This window comes from Biomphalaria glabrata, chromosome 11 (assembly GCF_947242115.1).
Source record: "Biomphalaria glabrata chromosome 11, xgBioGlab47.1, whole genome shotgun sequence".
Classification (NCBI taxonomy): domain Eukaryota; kingdom Metazoa; phylum Mollusca; class Gastropoda; family Planorbidae; genus Biomphalaria; species Biomphalaria glabrata.
The window spans coordinates 40770164-40789701 of NC_074721.1; the positions used below are offsets into that span (position 1 = coordinate 40770164).

Here is a 19538-nt window from a genome sequence, read left to right on the forward strand (position 1 = left end):
CATACACTGCTGATGGTTTGGTAGTTTATGAGCAGGGTTTGGGTGGGTCGTGTAACTGCTTGACATGTTGCTGGCATAAACAAGACTTACTAAAATTATTTAACTGATCAAAACAATTTTTATATGGGAATGTCAACATCATGTAAGATGTTAACTTCATTCCTAAAAAGCTAGTAGTTTTTGTTTTGTTTTCCTGTCCAAGCATTGCCTTAATTTCACAATTCACAATATCCTCTTATTTAAAAATATTCTTTTCTAGTACTGATTATTATTTTGTATTTTTCTAGTATGTTTAACATATTTCTGATATTCCTTCAAAGTTCAAGATAATCTTCCTTGTCTTAACCTTCTGCAGGATGACAGCTAGGGGAGGGCAGGGTATTAACCTGGGACCATTAAGATGACAAGTCTAGAATGCATATCGCATGACCAGGCAGCTGCCAGCACTAAGTTTCACAATATAATTTATTGTATTTATAAAATAAAAGCCATTAACATAGACTGGTATAATAGACTGGTATAAAATAACAATATTTTTTATATAGCTAAACATTTTTTTCTGTGGCTCCATTTTACACAACTCTTTTTAAAGAATTGACTTGGTGCAGCACTAAGTTTTCAATCTATGTTTATTTAGTTTTTTTAAAAAGGGATAATTATGTGTTTCTTTCAATAAGACACTAAGTAACATCCAAACAAATAGGACACTGTAAGACTATATGAAAAAAGAGGCTAGCAGCAGAAGTAAAAACTGAATCACTGGTTTTATTATAGGCAACTATAAATTATGTTACACAGTCAGTACCACTTACCTTCTCTTTGTATGCAATCATGGCCAATGATACCATACTTCCTATATCCTTCATAACAGTCACAAGTAAATGTAGATAGTTCATTGATACAGATCTGGGCGCAATCATCCTGGTACTCTGCACATTCATTGATATCTAAATGTAGTCAAAAAAAGAATTTGTAAAAGTTTCTTATTTAATATAAGTATAATAGGAATAATGTTTCTATTGTTATATCTACTAAGGGAAATGTAAAGGCAGATAAACTATCTAAGGCAGAATCATCTATTGAACAACCAGATGGACCTGTTAACTACCTCAACAATCACAAAGAGGAGTGGCTGAACCAATGGTCATTAGGAAACACAGGCAGAGCTATGTACAAAGAAATGACCATGCCAAACAAACTGGACAGTATTAACTTCCTTCCCGCAAAGAGCAATCTACCATCTTTCAACTAAGAACAGGACACACACCTCTGTTAAGTTACCATCTTAAGAAAATGACCATGCCAAACAAACTGGACAGTATTAACTTCCTCCCATGCAAAGAGCAATCTACAATCTTTTAACTAAGAACAGGGCACACACCTCTGTTAAGTTACCATCTTAACAAAATAAATCCCACACAACTACCCCTTTATAGACACTGCAACTACACTTATAAAAATGTCAATCATATCCTCTTTGAATGCTTCTTCCTAATCCACCTTAGGCAGAGCCTACTACCACTACAGCCCAACATAACCAACACCCTGTGAGGCAGTGCTAAACAACTAAAGAGAACAGCACACTATTTTTCCTTGGCACAGTCTGCGAAAGAGCTCACAGCTCTGCAGCAAAAAAGCTGGCAGAAGAAGTACCTACTAAGGACACTGGTGTTTTTAAAGCAAATTAGTGTAGATGCTAGAATTAAAAAAGTATATAAACCTATGCACTGTCCATTATATTTCCTAAACCCTTGACCACAGTTGCACTCAAAGCTCCCAATGGTGTTTTGACAGTTAGCATGAGCAGGGCAGGCATTAGATGCATTCTGACACTCATCAATATCTGGAGAACATAAAAAAGAAATCAAACATTTCTCTATATTTTTGTTAGTTGTTTTGTCTATAATTATCCAGTGCAATGAAATAGTATCAAACTTGTATCTCAATAAGACAATCAAGTCTGTATTCAGAGAAATTCATTTAAAAAAAATATTTTAAAGACTTTTCAGCTTCAACAAGTAAAGTTAACTATGATACATCAAAATCAAACATGATTACAAGGCTTTACAATCAGACATGATAACAATGCTTTACAATCAGACATGATTACAGTGCTTTACAATCAGACATGATTACAGGACTTTAAATCAGACATGATTACAGTGCTTTACAATCAGACATGATTACAGTTCTCTACAATCAGACATGATTCCAGGGCTTTACCATCTGACATAATTTTAGTGCTTTACAATCAGACATGATTACAGTGCTTTACAATCAAACATGATTAGAGTGCTTTATAATCAAACATGATTACAGTGCTTTATAATCAAACATGATTACAGTGCTTTACAATCAGGCATGATAACAGTGCTTTACAATCAGGCATGATTACAGATATGCTGCTTGTATCAGGTTTATGACACTGATTGTTTCTAACACTAACAAAATATTGTTTTTTATACATAGATTCCTACTACATAAGCACTGACCTTCACATTTTGTGTCATTGTTGACCAACTTATAACCCTTAGGACAGTCTGTACACTTAAATGATAGACCAGTGGCTCTTTCAGTTGCCGCATCCAAGTCTTGACATTTTGTTTGATCAGGACAGGGTTCCATGAGGCAACCATTTCTGTCTAACTCACAATCATCACCTACAAATTTAGAGTGAAGAGATAAACTAGTAACACCATTTGAAGCCAAAATATAATTATACACTTTCTATTTAATAAATTTAAAATTCCTTTAAAAGAAAAAGTGATTATTACATCTATTATTCAAAATTATAAAGTTGAATGTTTGCCATTACCTGTATAGCCTACATCACACACACATCTAGCTATAGCTTTGTAGGGTGTGTTGACAGCTAGCAGGTCAGCAAAGTCACAGTGGCCATGGTTACTGCAGCCACTACATATGGTGAGATTGAGCTTCAGCACACCTGAGTCAAGACCTGCAGAGTCGTGGACTACAAGCCTGTCATACAAGCAAGAGATTTATTGTATTTTACTAGACATTGAAGACACAGAGCAACCGATCATGTTTGAAGAAAAGATATTTGATGTTAAATCGCTAAACTAAAACTACATTTAAAGAAAATTACTCTCTTTCAAATTGGATGATGAAACCATGTGTTAGTTTGTATCTAATTCAACTAAAATACAGTTCAATACACCTAAAAAGCTTTTCTTAAATCTAAATATAATGCATCACAAAAATTATTTTAAAAGAAAGTATAATGTAGTTCAACTTTTGACTGCTAAGTTTCAGAATCAACACAAAGATTGATTAACTTTTGGACAATGAAAGCCTAGATCAAGTGTTAGATTCATCATTAATGTAAATTTTCTAAAAATTTTTTTGCTTTAAAACATATCTAGTCAGTTTAAACACACGGGTGAAGACACTTGCAAGGCTAGCCATACGATTTATTTGCTATTTTTCTATGCTGAGATGTTTATATAAATACTTTAAGATCTGTACAGCACTGTGTTTGAGTTAAAGAAAGATTTACTAATCTAGAAATATGTCTTTCTTACAGACTGGAAAAAAAAATCTTTCTTACTCTATGCTCTCATCAGTTATCTTTGAGGGTGTGTAGGAGAGAGAAAGCTGGCCATCAATCAAACTGTAGGTAAAGCCTTGGTTGGGCTTGGTTAGAACAACTACAGACAGGTTATCTTTATCAGGGTCAGTGCAGTTCAATACAATGTTTAGAGTTTGGTTTATGGTAACATTATAGTCACGGTTGCCTGTAATGGTCGGAGCACTGTTTCCTGTGAAAGGAAAAAAGGGGCACATAATTAGATATCATTTTTTAACTTTTGAGCTTTCAACACAAAACCAAAAAAACAACAAACAAAAAAAACCATAGATTCTATTTCACAAAAAAGCAGGGTTATGACAATTAATTTATAACACTATATACACATATAGCATTGTTGGTGTCATATACTGTGTAGCATAGAGTGTAACTAATATATAATGTAAATTAAATAATCTTCCTCTCAAAAAATTTTTTTAAATTACTTAAATCACTGTGTAGTTTACGGTGTAAAATTATAGATAATTATGGTATAGCCTACAAAATAAAATTCTGTTCATAAAATACTAAATGTTAAATTAAACTTTAAAGATTAAAAATAAAATATTTTTATCATATCAAGAGAAACATTTATTTTTAGCTTCAAGGAAAAGTCCTAACAAGTATTTCAAAGCGCAGGCCTCTAGGTGTTTGCAAATGTGCAAAGAATGAATATAAAGAAAATAGACATTTTTTAAATTCACAAAAAAAAAGATTTAAAAAATGAACATTAAATAACTGGAAAAAATGAACAACTTACCAACTAGTTTGACTTGGTTTGCAAACACATCTACAGTTATCTTTGTCAAGAGTGCAATTCCTGGATTCCTTGTGACAGCATAATCAAAAATGCAAGCTATATGAGTGGCGTCGTTACAGACAATGACAGCTTCGGTTGTATTAAGTTGATCCAGAAACAGCGGCATGAAACTGGGGTCTGATGTATTTGGGCCATAAATGTAATCAAATAAACTTGAATCCTGAGTGACAGCCCCTGAGAAAAACAGAGAAGAGATAGTCAAATTTTCATTTATTATTAACGGCCTAATAGTGCATTCCTCATTCATCTTCGGACTCGAAGACAAGCCTTAATATGTTAGAAACGAATGAGTATTCATTCTCTGATGCTGCCAGGGTTGAGTTTTATTAAAGGGAAACAAAATTCATCATAGTCCCTTTGCCTTTTTGGTGATGTGGCAGGTCTGCAGCAGTACTGCCTTCTGACATGCAATATTATTATTATTATTATTATTATTTATAGCCAAGTGTGCAAATCACACATCTGATAAATTACAACAAAAGCTTATTTAGACTAATAAATATTTTCATGTTTTGTAGATTATTAATTAGGAAAAGTAAAGGCAGTTGATCATTGTGCTGGCCACACAAAATCATCATTAACTATTAGAAATAGAAACAGATGACCTCATATATCGTAAGGTCTGAAAGAGGTACCTCTTACACATAAAGATCTATTATATAAAATAAAACAGGTTTAAAAAAATTGATATTCATTTCATTTACCCGGAATGAAACTAACTAAATAGATATGTAGTTAGTTACTATAGATGTAGAGTCTTATTATAATTATATAAATGAAGAACTTACATGTCTGACCATAGTCAAATATCTGTCTATCAGAAGCATTGTTGGACAACTTTGTTGAGTTTGGAAAAATAAAATCATCAGATGGATCATCATTAAAGTTACTGACCAGACCTCTGGTCATTGACTTGTACATCTCATCCACATCCAGTGTGTACACAAGTATTTTGTTCTTCAATGAGACTGTTAACCCAACACCTTGAACAAACAAGTTTAAAAATCAATTAAAGATACATAGCTGGCTTCTTCAGTCATAGAACGACTATGGTTCATCTCGAAGAACACTTTTTCTTGTTACTAAGGCCCTCTTCTGGAGAGATATTCCCATCAACGTGTATCACAGGTTAACATGGCATTATCTTTGGTGGTAGAGGAGCCAACCATAATTTATTTGGCATGCTTTTCTTCCAGGTTAGACAAAATCAAAGGCACAGAATAGATATAAATATAATACATTGATTTGGGATTTTATTACCACAAAAGAATCATTGGAGTAACTTTTTTTTTATTTGAAAATTTATAATTTGTGAATCAATTCTGAATTTTTATTTCTAGAAATGTAGCCTATGTTTATTAAACATGTAGCCTACATTATATAAGCTTATAGAAATGTAGCCTAGCCCTACTATACTTTTTTACCAATACCGCAACCCTTTAAATTTTAATTCAGTGTCTTTTGCAGTGCAAACTTTGTTTGCCTTTATATTTGCATAACCCAAACAATGACAATAATGATGGGAACATACAACTTAACAGTCTGCAAGAAAAATTAAAAGAAGGCAATATCTTTTAGAGATGCTAAATTAGTGCTTTAGCCAAGCTTACCATCTGCAGTTGATATCATAAGAGATTCAGTTATACTGTCCTTTCGCAAATAAATGTCCTTATTAACTTCTGAGAAATTTAGGCTGTTGCGAAATCTGAGAGAATAGTCTTGACCATTGGCATAAATGATCATATCTGAAACATTAGAGTATCAGACACCATTTTAACCAAATATGTGTTTACCAATTTTAAAAAATTGTTTAAAAATGAAATAAATGCATACTTCTTCTTCTTCTAGCCAGCTTTATTGCTGCTGAGCTGTGAGCTCTTTTGCAGACTGTGCCAAGGAAAAAAAGTGTGCTGTTTTCTTCAGTTGTTCAGCACTGCCGTACAGGGTGTTGGTTATGTTGGGCTGTAGTGGAAGTAGGGTCTGCCTAAGGTGGATTAGGGAGGGGCATTCAAAGAGGATATGGTTTATGGTTTCATAAGGGTGGGCACAGTGTCTGCAAAGGGGGAGTTGTGTGGAGTTTATTTTGTTCAGGTGGTAATTTAATAGAGGTGTGTGTCCTGTTCTTAGTTGAAAGATTGTAGATTGCTCTTTGCGGGGGAGGAAGTTAATACTGTCCAGTTTGTTTGGCATGGTCAAACAACATGCACATATGTAGCATACGTGCACACACACTTATAAACAGCACTTTATGAATTAGGGTTCTGTGTACTTCTTGGTGATGACAAGTCACCTTGAAACACCATGTAGAGTGTAGAGGATAATCAATAACTTAAAATGTCTCATGTCAAGATGGATGTTACTCTCTAAGGAGATTGAGAGTTTAATGCTAATGCCATAGTATTGAACTGTAGAAGTAAGAGCTTGTAAAACAAAACTTTATTCCAATAAAAACATGACTACATTATAGCAAGAAGCAGTAACACATTTAAAACACAGTCACAGGTGATGATAGTTATTTTATCTTATCTTAAATAATACAGAAGTTACTTCAAAAAAGAAGATGTTTATGTCCTACGTGTCATGCATCTAGTCATGCATGTTAACCAATGACTTAAATTCTGCCAAGTCACTAGTTTTCCTGGCTGGCTCAGGCAACCAATTCTAATAGCACTAGGGAATAAGGAGTATTTGTACACATTTGTCCTAGCATATGGGACGAGGAATGTGCCTTTATCTTTGTGTCTTTCAGAGTATTTTATTAAATTTTGTATTTGTATTTGGAAATTATGGTTCAGTGTTGTATGTATAATTGCTACTTTACTTTTGAGTCTCTCCTGAAGGCTTTTTAAATTTAGTGATTTTAGTTATATCTCAGTACATAATACAGATATGATAAAAAATACTGACATGAATAACACAAGTCAACAGTAGTCTCCACATTTATCAGTTGATAGCTATTCTAACAAGGCATCGCATTAAGTAACTAGGGCTACTCACTGTTTCCTGTTTCACTGATTTCTATCTTGGTGGTATTCCCACTTGTAGTTTTTAAGGCCAGCGCACACCAGGCAGTAGCGTTGGTTGGCTCTCCTGACGAGGTGACGGCCTTGCATGTTCTTCCCTAGAAGATATTTTTGAGAAAATGTAATTGATGATGTGAATGATTTAGTATAATTTGATAATGATTCGGTAAATATTTTAATTTCTGAATATATATAATTAGCGAATAAAAATTCATTCAAATGTTTGGAAGAAGGCATTTTGTTTTGTTCTATAAGTTTCAGATGTTTCTTCAGAAAATAAAATTGTTGCATCTGTCGCGCACATCTAGCGTGATGTTTTCTTTTGTGCACAATAATTTACTTTAATTTCTAAGGACACGCTTTTGTTGATGTCATTTGCTTTCTTGCTTCTGTTGTGGCTGTACTGATGGCAGATCTTTGGTTGGAGTTGTTTTCTTTTGTGTTTGTTTTCCCCAGTATTGGGTAAGTTAGTTTATTTCACATTATTCTTCATGGTGTAGCTTTAAATTAATTGATCCTATTATCTTGTGAATGGCGATCTCAAGGATTGCTTGATTTTCTTGTTTAAGGACGCAGGCTTGGGACTCTGTTGGAGTCAGGTCTGATTGTATGGCTTGGTTCTTGCCTCCAGGGTCTTAGGTTGTGGGTTTCGTGGGCCCTGGTCCAATTGTGGCACCAACCTTAAGGTGTGCTATATTTCATTGCATAATATGTATAACTTGTGTTTCCTTTGTAAACACTATTGATCTTTATTCATCACTCATGTCATAATATTTCATACATTTATTAAATTGTTAAACGTACAATCTTGTTGTTAACTAATGTACATTCACTTACGTTATCATTAATATCGTTCACGTTGAACAACTGTTGGTATTTGCTACATGTTCAGTTGAATAACCTTTACTCAATGTTAGCAAGCCACAGTTCTTACGCTAGTATTATTTGTCTTGTTTGCAATGTTCAGGTTGGGGAGCTCGGGACCCTGTATCATACCCTAACTAAACTGTTATCCCACCCTGACAGCATCCTCATCCAAGCCTCCTACAAGGACAGCAGGGGATGGATGCAAGCAGAGTTTGAACTTGGAAGCATCTGATAAACTTCCCGAGTGCTAACCACACAACCATGAAGCCATCCTGAAAGGTCTCTTTATGTCAACTTAAAAAATCCTCAATCTTCTGATTGTTGACCAAAATTTGATTATTTCAAAACATGAATCATTAAAGAGAAGCACTAGGAGCCGACCACTCAAGAAAAACAGTGCAGAAAATAGAGAGCCTGCACTCAGAAGATGTTTCTACAATCTGACCAAAATGTGTTGTGAACTGAATTTGATAGTAAAGATAGTAGAAACTTGTATATAAGGCTCTGGGAATAGTAGTGTATAAGTTTATAGGAATTAGTTTTTAGTCAGGCATTTTTAATATACTATTTTCTTTTTTTTCCAATAACTCAGTTGTTTACCATATAATCTTTTATTAAAAATCTTACTCTGAGGTTTGTACATCACAACAATCTCATACAGTAGACCATTAAATCTCACTAAATAAAAAGTATTTAGTCTTACCTGAAGCTTAAAATCCACAGAAAGAGATGTGTTCTTTGGATGTTTGCCAGTTATTTCCAATAGTCTGTATTCTCCAAGGCCATTAAATATAAACCATTTGTTATCCAGTGTATTAATTTGGGGATCACCAAACCCAATACCTGTAATTAAGATTTAAAAACTAGTTTGTTTCCCTTTCATGAAAAGAAGCTGACATTATATATGAGCCTATATTTATAATCATATCTTATTAAATAATTTTTTTTCCCATAGTGAAAGGTAAGTATGTTTCATTCATGGTTCACTTAATTTTAATTTATAAATACACACTTTAATTTCTTTAAATTAATAGCATTAAGTAACGCTTTCACGTTTTAATTTAAATAACTACATATGACCAATAAGAGTGTTGCTACTTTGTAGCTAGGTTTACCTTATCCACAATTCAAGCAATCAGGTAATCCAAACACTATCTCTACATAAAAAGATATGAATCTATAACACAAATGTCAAGTCTGTCCTTCTTTAAGGTTCAGAGACATTGAGAGTCACTAAAACAAATACGGAATAACTTCAGCTTTTGTTAATTCCGGATATTAGAAATTATTTGGCCGAAAGAGTAACTACTGTGGGATAGAACTAGACAAAAGCCAATAGCCCAAAATAACAAAAAGTGAAAGTGGAGCTGGATAGGATACACCCTGCAAAAAACAACTACCAATGTTGCAAATGCAGGCACTTTATTGGAATCCACAAGGAAAGAAGGCACACCCAAACAAACCTGGAAGAGGTCAGTCATCAATGAAGCTGAGGATACTGGAATGACATGGGAGCAGATGAAGAAAGCTGAAATCGAGTTTGGTGGAGAGGTGTGGTTGCGGCCCTATGCTCTCCTGGGAGTTCACAGGATTAAGTAAGTCAAAACGTCAGTTTGTGGTTGAAATGTATAAATATAAAATGATAATCTGATCAGCTTTAAAGTCTGAATATTTATCCTACAATATTTGAGTAACAAGGGTTTGTAATAGAGCTTCATAACTCATTCAATATCTGACCTACCGAAAGCAACATTGGGACCAATGCAGTTAGAAGCTGGTCTGACTTGGTAATACAGATGACACAGATTGGACTGGTAACAGCACCACTGTTTGGGCTCAAGGTCATCCACCTCATGCATATAAGCAAAGATTGTCTGAGTACTGTACCGGTTTGTGTCAAACATAGGATTGTTGAAGTACCCATAGTTATAGTTGCCGCTGAAATAGGGAGAGTTCCTCTGAAGACTTCCCGCAAAAGGCATCCGGTTTTCAAAAGTTCCAAATGTTCTTCCAAAAGCAGAAAACATCCAGCTTAAACTGGACCAGCTCAGCTGCCAGTCATCTAGGCGGTAACAACACACCTGAAAAAAAAATTTAAGTTTCAAACTTGGTTTTTAGCTGTTTGGTCTCTTCAGATGTACATAAGCTGCATTTATCTAACATTTGTGTCTCTAATGAGAGGAAATAAATCTGAAAAAAATTGAATTACCCTTAAAGCTTTACATTGACCAGGTCAGGAGAAAAGATTTTAGCCAGTTCAAGTGTCTAACTGTACCTAGCATGTCAAGCAGACACAGACTATATGGCCATCATATCAACATGGCTTTATTAATGCCAAGATACTAAGTACTTACTTCCACTGGGTAGACTCAGAAAGGTTATACAAATCTTGAGAATAGTTCAGTTTTTATTAGCAACTTAATGACATTCAGTTTAACAACCAAACACTATTTATTGTTTGCCTATTGCATGATTTCTATTTATTTGTCAAGTCAATCTAACTTAACAAGACAATAACAATGGCAAATGAGGAATGACAAGCTAATAGTGGTCAATCTATTTTACATCATAAGAAACAGTTGACCTTTTGAAGATGTAATAAGCATAGTACTCACCCTTCCATATGGAGTGTATGAATTATAACTTTCATAGCAGCTGACACCATTTTGGTTGGACATTTGCCACCAGCCAGTAGCCCAAACAAAGAACTCATTGCATGGACACTTAGGAAGTACAATATCCCAGAACCTGATATCTTTATGAAGAAAAGGGTCAAAGTAAGAATGAAGTTTATTAAGAATCATAAAAAATTGTACCAACCAATTTTTTCATTTACAAACTAGAGTTTCCAAATCAACTTTATCTTATCAATCTAGAAAAAAAGAAGTGTATTATTTTCTATATCTTCTTTGTGCTCCTTTCATGGTTTCTTTTAATACACTTTGGTTAGAAATAATTAAAAGAAGCTGCTTCCCAAGTTGCTGGTAATCCTAACATTCCCAACCCCTCTTTCCCCAAAAGTCCTACTGCTAGGATGCAATAATCTTAAATTTTGAAGTAACATCCGAAACAAATACAACAAAGTATAATTTCATTTCTTGAAATCATAATAGGCATTTTTACTAATTTACTAGATAGACTACAGTCTTTCTATTTAATCTCTTTACCTCCAATTTTTATTTCCATAACACAATATTTTATACCTAATTTTAAGAAATTAGAAATAAATCAAGAGGAATCAGAAAAATCTATTTTATAAGACTACAATTTTCTATATCCTAGAGTAAGGATTATGAATTATAATAATAAGGCTTGTCTTTGAGTCCCATGATTAATGAGGAAAGCAGTATTTCCTGTGGCTACGCAGCCCCAGCTGTGACCTACATATTTTGCCACATTCAGGGCAGGGATAACCGTTAATTAATTATCAATAATTATTAATAAAATGTGTAGAGCTATCAACTAAAATAAGTAAAGTATAAAGATAATTAAATACTAAACAAATTATTACTGTCATAGTCTTGCAAGTTTTTGTAATACCAATTCAGACACTTAGCTTTGTAGTTTTCTCTTCTGCCAATTTGAAAAAACCATTTGCCAACTACACCTATGAAATAAAAAGGAAAATATATAAGAACAGGACTATAATAATTAAAACACTGTACAGCATATGGGTTTAGTATATTTTGACAGTAATTAGCATTTAATTTATGATTATTCAGTTTTGATCAACAATAGCGAAATGAAGACTCATTCTAAAACTAGAAATTTATAACTGAGTCCTAAAGAAAAGCCAACATTTTTAATATTGAGATTTGGGGAAAAGGGGAGGTAATCAGTAATCAAGACAGACTGAGTAGCTCAAGGTGTTTGTTTTTCTATAATTTCCCTATTACGCAACATGGTTCTATATTCCTATTCCCCTCTATATCATACTAGAGAACATAGTAAGTAACTCCTGAACATGTAACTCTCCAAAGCTTTTAGAACATAGGGACCGCTTAACATGTAACTCTCCACAGCTTTTGGGCTAATTTAATGATTTCCTCCCTTTTCTGCAATATTTTTTTTTGTTTCTCTCCATTAACATTCCGAATTTGTAGATGTAAAAGTTGTATTATAGGAAAGGGAGTGAATAAGGATGAAGCAAAACTTTGTGCAAAATACCAAGAAGTTATCCCCCTTGCACTATATCCAATTTAATTTAAGATGAAAATCAATTGGATTCAACTGCTTTGGTCTTATAGTCAATGAATATAACCTAAGATTTTATATTTTCTTCTAAATGTTCAGCTTTCTATGAAAGACCGAAGAAAAAATGGTGGATATATTTACCAGTATTTCCAAGATTTTGATCAAAATTATAGTAGTTCACTCTGGAGCTGTCCAGATTGATGCCACCCCATCCAGCTTCTACTGGCCTCCTGAGCTGGGCGTTAAACCTCATGGCACCATGACCATAATGATATACAGCGTAGGTTGTGGTGCCATCTGTGATGATAGTGCATTGGAAAGTCACTCTCTGTTGCGATGATAAAGCAAAAGGATGTATTTCGATAGTCTGTTAATAGTTTTATAACAAAAGCATTGGGCGGTTGCCTGATCATTTAGTTTGTGCATTGGGCTGTCATCACAATGAATCCTAGTTCAAACTCAGCCTGATGCTTTCCCCTGCCTTGTTAGAGGTTTGGGCTAGGATGTAATAATCTTCATTTCTAACAGAATGTGTTAAACCTGGCTGTAAAGTTGTAAGTTTATTCATATATTATTCTTGTACGCCTGTTGTTAATCCTAATAGCTTGTTTACCTTAGTAATACGAATAAATATAATTAATGAAATAGCAAATCTTCAAATAGAATGAATGAAAGTTTTTAACCAATATTTAAAGTTCAAGGAGGGAGAGTTTAAAGACAATTAATAGAGGAAGTTAGAACTTTGATGTTTAACAACAAGTCAGAGTTTAGATGTTTAACAACAAGTCTGAGTTTAGATGTTCATTATATATCAGAGTATAGATGCTAGACACAAAATCTGTCTGAGTAATTTGTGTTGAATATCAAAATTGGTGGTGATGTCATCTCATGCTTACAGTTTTTGTGATTTAAGTTAAAGTTAATTTACATTCAATATTGAAGACATTTCTTCATTAATAACTGATGCTGGAAATACACATTTATTGTTCACAATTGTGGATTCTCTTATTATTTCATGATATTTTTGTGCTTCATGGTGAGCTCTGCTACTTTTATATTTTTATCCTGTACATATTAAACTATAAGTGTGTCCATAAACGAATTTTCACATTTGACTAGAGTAAAAGCTTTAGTAAAATCCCTAAATTTAGAATGCCTTCTGAATAGAAGACTTCAAAGTAAGTAACAATTATACATACAACACTGAACCAAATACAAAATCTAATAAAATACTCAGAAAGACACAAAGATAAATGCACATTCCTTGTTCTATATGATAGGACAAATTTGTACAAATGCTCCTTCTTCCCTAGTGCTATTAGAGCATGGAATGGGTTGCCTAAGACAGCCAGGCAGAGACTTGGCAGAGCTTAAGTCATTGGTTAACATGCAATTTACTAGATTGACCTAGGAACATGCATGGAATGTATTCATCTTCTTATCTTATCTTATAAAATACAGACGTTACTTCAAAAAAGAAGATGAATACATCCTATGCGTGATCTTCTTTTTTGAAGTAATGTTTGTATTTTATAAGAAAAAAAAAATAGAAGTTACACACCATCAGCATCTCTGACAGGGTTATATATACATGTTTATTGTATTTTCTATAGAGTGGTTCATCCCTGCAGCAGTAAATCTTTGCTTTTGACAAATGTAAATGACATTTACAATTCGACTTACTTCTGTTTCACTCCTGTATAAAGGGTAAGGTGCCATATCACTCCACGTGACCACAATAACACTTGTTGCATCATAACTCTCATCCCCTGTATAGCTTTTTACATCCTCATTGGCTTTTTTGAAAATGTTTGGGTCATATTTTCTGCCATACTTTGAGTAAATCTAGTAAAATAAAAGAAGTTTCTTTCACAGAGTTGTTTTTAAACAAAAACTGCCTTAGTAGTTTAACAATGTTAATTTTGTATTTTGTTGTTAACTGGAATTCATCAATAAAATTTACATTCATATTTATGAGTAAAGAAAGTAATGATTACCTGATAATAAACTTCACCCACGTCACCAGATTTGAGTTCTAGATCGCTCCAGTAGACAGCTAAAAGTTTTTGGCTATTCATTGGGAGACGACGTGGAATATAGCTGACAAATTCACTGTCTATGCTGATGAAACCATTCACAGAAACCTGGAACCAAATTGATTATTTGGAGTAGAAATAGTATTGTTTTTAAATCAAACTTTTTAGTTCAACTATTAATTTATCATTTTCTTACATATAATATATGGGATTAGAAAAATTAGATTTTACTGAAAAATTTACTTAAAAGGTTCATTTTAAAAAATCTGTTATTCATCAGCCATGATCTAAGTTTTTCAATTTTGGACATCCAATTGGCAACAATATTTACTCCACCTAATGTGTTTCTAAACATAATTAAATTACATTTAGATCTGTATAGATGTGTGCCTGAGAGGCATAAACCCATTGGCTGCCAATGAAGAGGACTTGGCTACCTATCAAGAGGGCTCGAGTTCAACACCTGACTCAACAGAGTTATGTTTTCTGAGCTCCTAAAGGTAGCACAGAAAACCTACTATAAGATACCATTACTGGTCCACAAAAGAGATTTGACCATAGTGCTCTAAGCATACTAAAAAATGAAAGTTGCTCTATAAAGAAGCATTTAAAAAAAATCTTCCCCTGTCCCCCAAATCCCTATTATTGTTCAGTTCAATAAAAATCTGTTAGTACAACCTAGCTTCTGGCCCACTAATGGCCACTTTAAGCAGCAAGATGCAACACAGAGAATTAAAAAACTAATGCATACACATTTAAGAAAATTTTACCTTTACAAATAATACATTATAAGATGTTAAAACAAGTGAACAGACTAGGGATTGACTATTCCAGTCAAAGTTTTTTTACAATTAGCCTTGATTTTTTATTATTTAAAATTAAAATGAAAATGAAGACAAATTAATATTATCAAATCTTTTAATCATTATCTATTTTTATTCACGAGTGCTGTCACTTAAAATAGATAAATAACATGAAATAACATACTCATAGCCTATGTTACAATTGATGCATAGAGAGCTACCAAAACTTGTATCATTGCTCACCCATATATTAGAAACTTCCTCTTCTCCCCATGTTATAGCGTCAGGAACCTTTAGTTGGACTGTGGCATAATCAACATTTTTCACCATGCTACTGTCTTGTTGTACCGAACCAAAGGAATATAAACCTGGGGGTTAAACAGACATAAGTCATCATTAAATTAGCATTTTCTAGAACAGAAAATTCACAAAAGGTAAACAAAATAGAGGAACATTGAGTTTCTCTCCTGCAATTTAGATAAGTGAGTAGACTTGGACAATGTTTTTTTGTTTTTTTCTTAGGTATGGTAAATTTGATAGACCAAGAATAGGGCATTGCAGACTGCTGAAAATTAAGCCAGTGTGGGATTGGAGTAGGCACAAAAAAAAACCTGACTATGTGGAAGTGGACAAAGCAAATGGTGATCTCTCTATGAGGAACCTCAAATCCTGAAGGATATCTAATGGAAGAGAAGCTATTGGGGTCTAGAGAATCTTAATGTTAACAATGATCTTCATGTATGAGACTGAACTGTCTGTCTGACTGAACAAGCACAATTCAGATAATGATCAACTAAACATGTAAACTCGGCAGGCTGTTTCAACACAGATACCGCAAAGAATGACCAACTGTATATACGAGAATAGACTCTAGTTTAGCACCGGAAACTTCTTAGAAATCGGAATGCAGAATAAGATAGATCAGCCATCTCAGTAGATCTGGATATATCATCATCATCTGTCCCATTTCTTTCATCATAGGGGTGCTGTAACAGTTTGTAGAACCAAATCCCTCCGCTTTTCCCAGTCAGCAGCTGTTCTTAACATGATATATCTGGATATATAGTCTTTATCAAATACATGGGTATGTTGGCTAAAAGAAATACCCTGATAGAATACTTGAAACTCTTTGCCTTTAAAGCGGTCAGGAACATCAAATTATAATTTTGGGATTCAAGAAACAGGGCATAATGAGAATTGCATTTTTTGTGTGTGTCAATGAGTATCCAGAACAGTATTTAGATTTTCCAAATATTGGTCAATGGTGTTTAACGTTTTATATAAATTATAATATAGGCTACTCTAGATCTAGATCTGTTTGCAATGTAGGGAAATCAAAAACTTACGAGGGTCACTCAATCTGAAAAAAAAAAAAAAGAACAGAAAATTAGAATAACAAATAGATCTAGAAATGTACACTTCATTAATAATTTATTAATTAGAGTGTTCTAAAAACTACGGATGATTTAGAACAATCTAGAGCTCTAGATCTTTTATAATCCAGTGTATTTTATCTTTATTATTTGTCTCATTTCAACTTATATGTATTTGTAGTACGTGTACACTATACAATATTATCCATTAAATGTGAAATAATTATCGTGGTCACTACTTACTGACAGGTCCACACACCATTAGTTTGAGTACAAGTTTGATAGTCGGAACACAATATACAAATAGTATATTCTGGAAAACAAAATCATTTTCATTAGCATTGTCTATTCTATGGAAGGTCGCATGTCTAGCACGCCTATAGATCTAAATGTCTAGTTTTGTTTCTTTATTTTTACTCTATCTGGATTCTGGAGACATTGACTCGTACAGTTCTTTTGTAGCTTCTGCCAAAATTTAATTTCTAGACGATCTAACAATCTATCTAAGTGCAAGCCCCAAGACAAGACGAGTGGGTTATCTTTCGCTTGCAATGGCTGCGTTAGTCGTCTGCTTGTATGCGTGCGAAGTGTGCGGAGTTTTGAAAAAGAGGTAGCAACTATAGATTTTTAGTTTGTTGGCCTCTTTCAGTTGTAAAAATATTATGGTTAATATGGTAGAAAACTTTGAGTTGCTTTTGTAAAGCACATCTTTCATGTTCAGAGTACCATGGCCCAACCTGCATTGTGGACCTGTGTGAAGAGGGAGACAGGGAGTATCTAGGAGAAGGTTTCTTGCTGCCTTGAGGCGCTCAGCAAAAACAACTCAGCTCGAGTTGGGATTTAAACTCAAGCACCCTTGATAGGTAACTAAAGCAGCTTATATTACTCAGCCACATATGTTTAAAAACAAATTCATACTCAAATTAAAGTTTCAAATTTATACAATCAGAAATCAGTGTCGTATGCGCGTGAAGTTGTCTTTCTTGTTCAATAGTTATGTTACTTTTAGGTATAGGAAGTAGCTTGCATTGGGTCGTGTTTTGTTGTCAAGAATATTGAGGGTGTTACATCACTCTTAGTTCCTGTATTGTTCTTGTAGCAGAGAGAGCCTTCTAGCTGTAGAAACTGTTTGCGCTACAGTTTCCACTGTTTCCCCGTTTTAACGGTATGTAAGTACATAAATGTTGATATTTCGGAACTGGTGTCGTTAATGGAAGTTCTGGGATTTAGTATCATCACTAGATCTAAGTTATTCTTTGTTTCAGGGTGTTAGGCTTGGGGCTACGATGGAGCATGCAGTTTGAAGCTCGCTCTTGGAGCCGTGACTGACCCTTGATTTGTTTAAGCCTTGCATCTCCGAGATGTATTTGGAGCTACCTGGCCGTGTGGCCGAAACTAAAAGTGCTTGCGTGAGCTCTGTTCATTTGTGTAATTGATAATGCATGTTTGTTTGTTTGTTTGTTTTACATGTTTCGGATGTTCCTTCAGAGTTGAAGATAATTACTTCCTAGTCCAAACCTCCCGCAGGACGACGGGGGATGGGAGCGGGCAGGGTTTGAACCCGGGACCATCGATAAATCTGAACGACAGTCCAGCGTGTAAACCGCACGACCAGACAGCCATCCATTAACTTATTATCCCATGATTTGTACATTTTCTGAATATTAAGCATTTGTATTTATGTTAAATATTGCAATTGTTCAACGAGCGTTGACCATTTATTTATAATTCGGTTATTATGCAATTTTGTCTGCTGTTGTTCTTTGATTAATGCATTAGCCTGTTGAGGTGGGGAACCAGGTTAATTATATCACCCCCTAGATAAACCCGTAAAACCCACCTTGAATATACCTTCTTCTTATCTTATATAACACAGACGTTTCTTCAAAAAAGAAGATGATTACGTCCTACGTGCCATGCATCTAGTCATGCATGTAACTAATGACAAATTCTGCCAAGTCACCAAGGATACCTAGGATTATTGTGTATCATCTCAACACCATTGCTAGGATTCTTCTCCCTAGCTCTGCAGTCAGCGTCCAAGACTCACAAGCATATAAAAAGCGTGGTCGAGTGGCTAAGTGCGCTTGAACTTGGCTTGGCTTGGCTACCTAGAAGGGGGCTAGAGGTTCGACACCCGACTCGGGCAGAGCTGTGTTTATTGAGCGCCTAAAGGCAGCACGGAAAACCAACTCCTAGATACCCCAAATGAGATTGGACCAAAGCGCTCTGAGCATGCTATAAGCATGAAAGTAGCGCTATATAAAAGCTATAAATATAATGGCCATGACCAGGGCGCGCATCAGTCTGATTTTGGTGCCGAGGGTTATGCCTTTGACTTTCCATATTAGTTTGGAATACAATCAATCTTCATTTAGGAAGGAATGTCTAAAACTAACAAATCAATCCATATCGTTTTTAATTCCTAAACACATTACAACAAAAAAATCAACAATAATGAATCAGATTGAGACTCAACTTGAGACTATACTACATGGATCTAGACTTGTATATGCTCAATGTAATCTTTAATTTTACCTAATGTTGAATCATCTCCACCATCTTTGCCGAGCATCACTTCTTCGACAGAATAAGTTTTACTGTCTAGCTGAAAGCTGTCGGCTTTGTCTAAAGCGTCCAGTGCCTTTGCTAGCTGCTTCCTGGTGTCATTAAGATCCACGTCATCATGGATTTGTATCTCAAATTCAACTGTAGTGTGTGGCGTACTGAAATGCAGATTAACACTTAGATATAGCTCTGGTATATACCAAACTCTTTAGATTTCAGATAGCTAGTATATTCTAAATGGTAAAATAATTAGTTTCAGTACTGT

At 34.3% G+C, this 19538-nt stretch overlaps 1 protein-coding gene across 8 annotated transcripts in view; it reads right to left on the reverse strand.

The window, feature by feature from the left end:
* The window catches only part of LOC106054935 (uncharacterized), a 110890-nt gene that overhangs the window by 60692 nt on the left and 30660 nt on the right, over positions 1–19538 (reverse strand). For all 8 annotated transcript variants that reach the window (XM_056003541.1, XM_056003536.1, XM_056003537.1 and 5 more), the window contains exons 6-25: positions 19244–19431; positions 16949–17018; positions 16679–16692; positions 15576–15700; positions 14491–14637; positions 14177–14338; positions 12635–12821; positions 11811–11906; positions 10915–11054; positions 10041–10380; positions 9003–9142; positions 7407–7530; positions 6020–6154; positions 5198–5392; positions 4350–4583; positions 3572–3782; positions 2816–2982; positions 2493–2660; positions 1721–1843; positions 813–947 (exon numbers count right to left, since the gene is read on the reverse strand). In XM_056003541.1, coding sequence (XP_055859516.1) covers positions 813–947; positions 1721–1843; positions 2493–2660; positions 2816–2982; positions 3572–3782; positions 4350–4583; positions 5198–5392; positions 6020–6154; positions 7407–7530; positions 9003–9142; positions 10041–10380; positions 10915–11054; positions 11811–11906; positions 12635–12821; positions 14177–14338; positions 14491–14637; positions 15576–15700; positions 16679–16692; positions 16949–17018; positions 19244–19431 — 3101 coding nt within the window. The remainder of the gene's footprint in view (positions 1–812; positions 948–1720; positions 1844–2492; positions 2661–2815; positions 2983–3571; positions 3783–4349; positions 4584–5197; positions 5393–6019; positions 6155–7406; positions 7531–9002; positions 9143–10040; positions 10381–10914; positions 11055–11810; positions 11907–12634; positions 12822–14176; positions 14339–14490; positions 14638–15575; positions 15701–16678; positions 16693–16948; positions 17019–19243; positions 19432–19538) is intronic.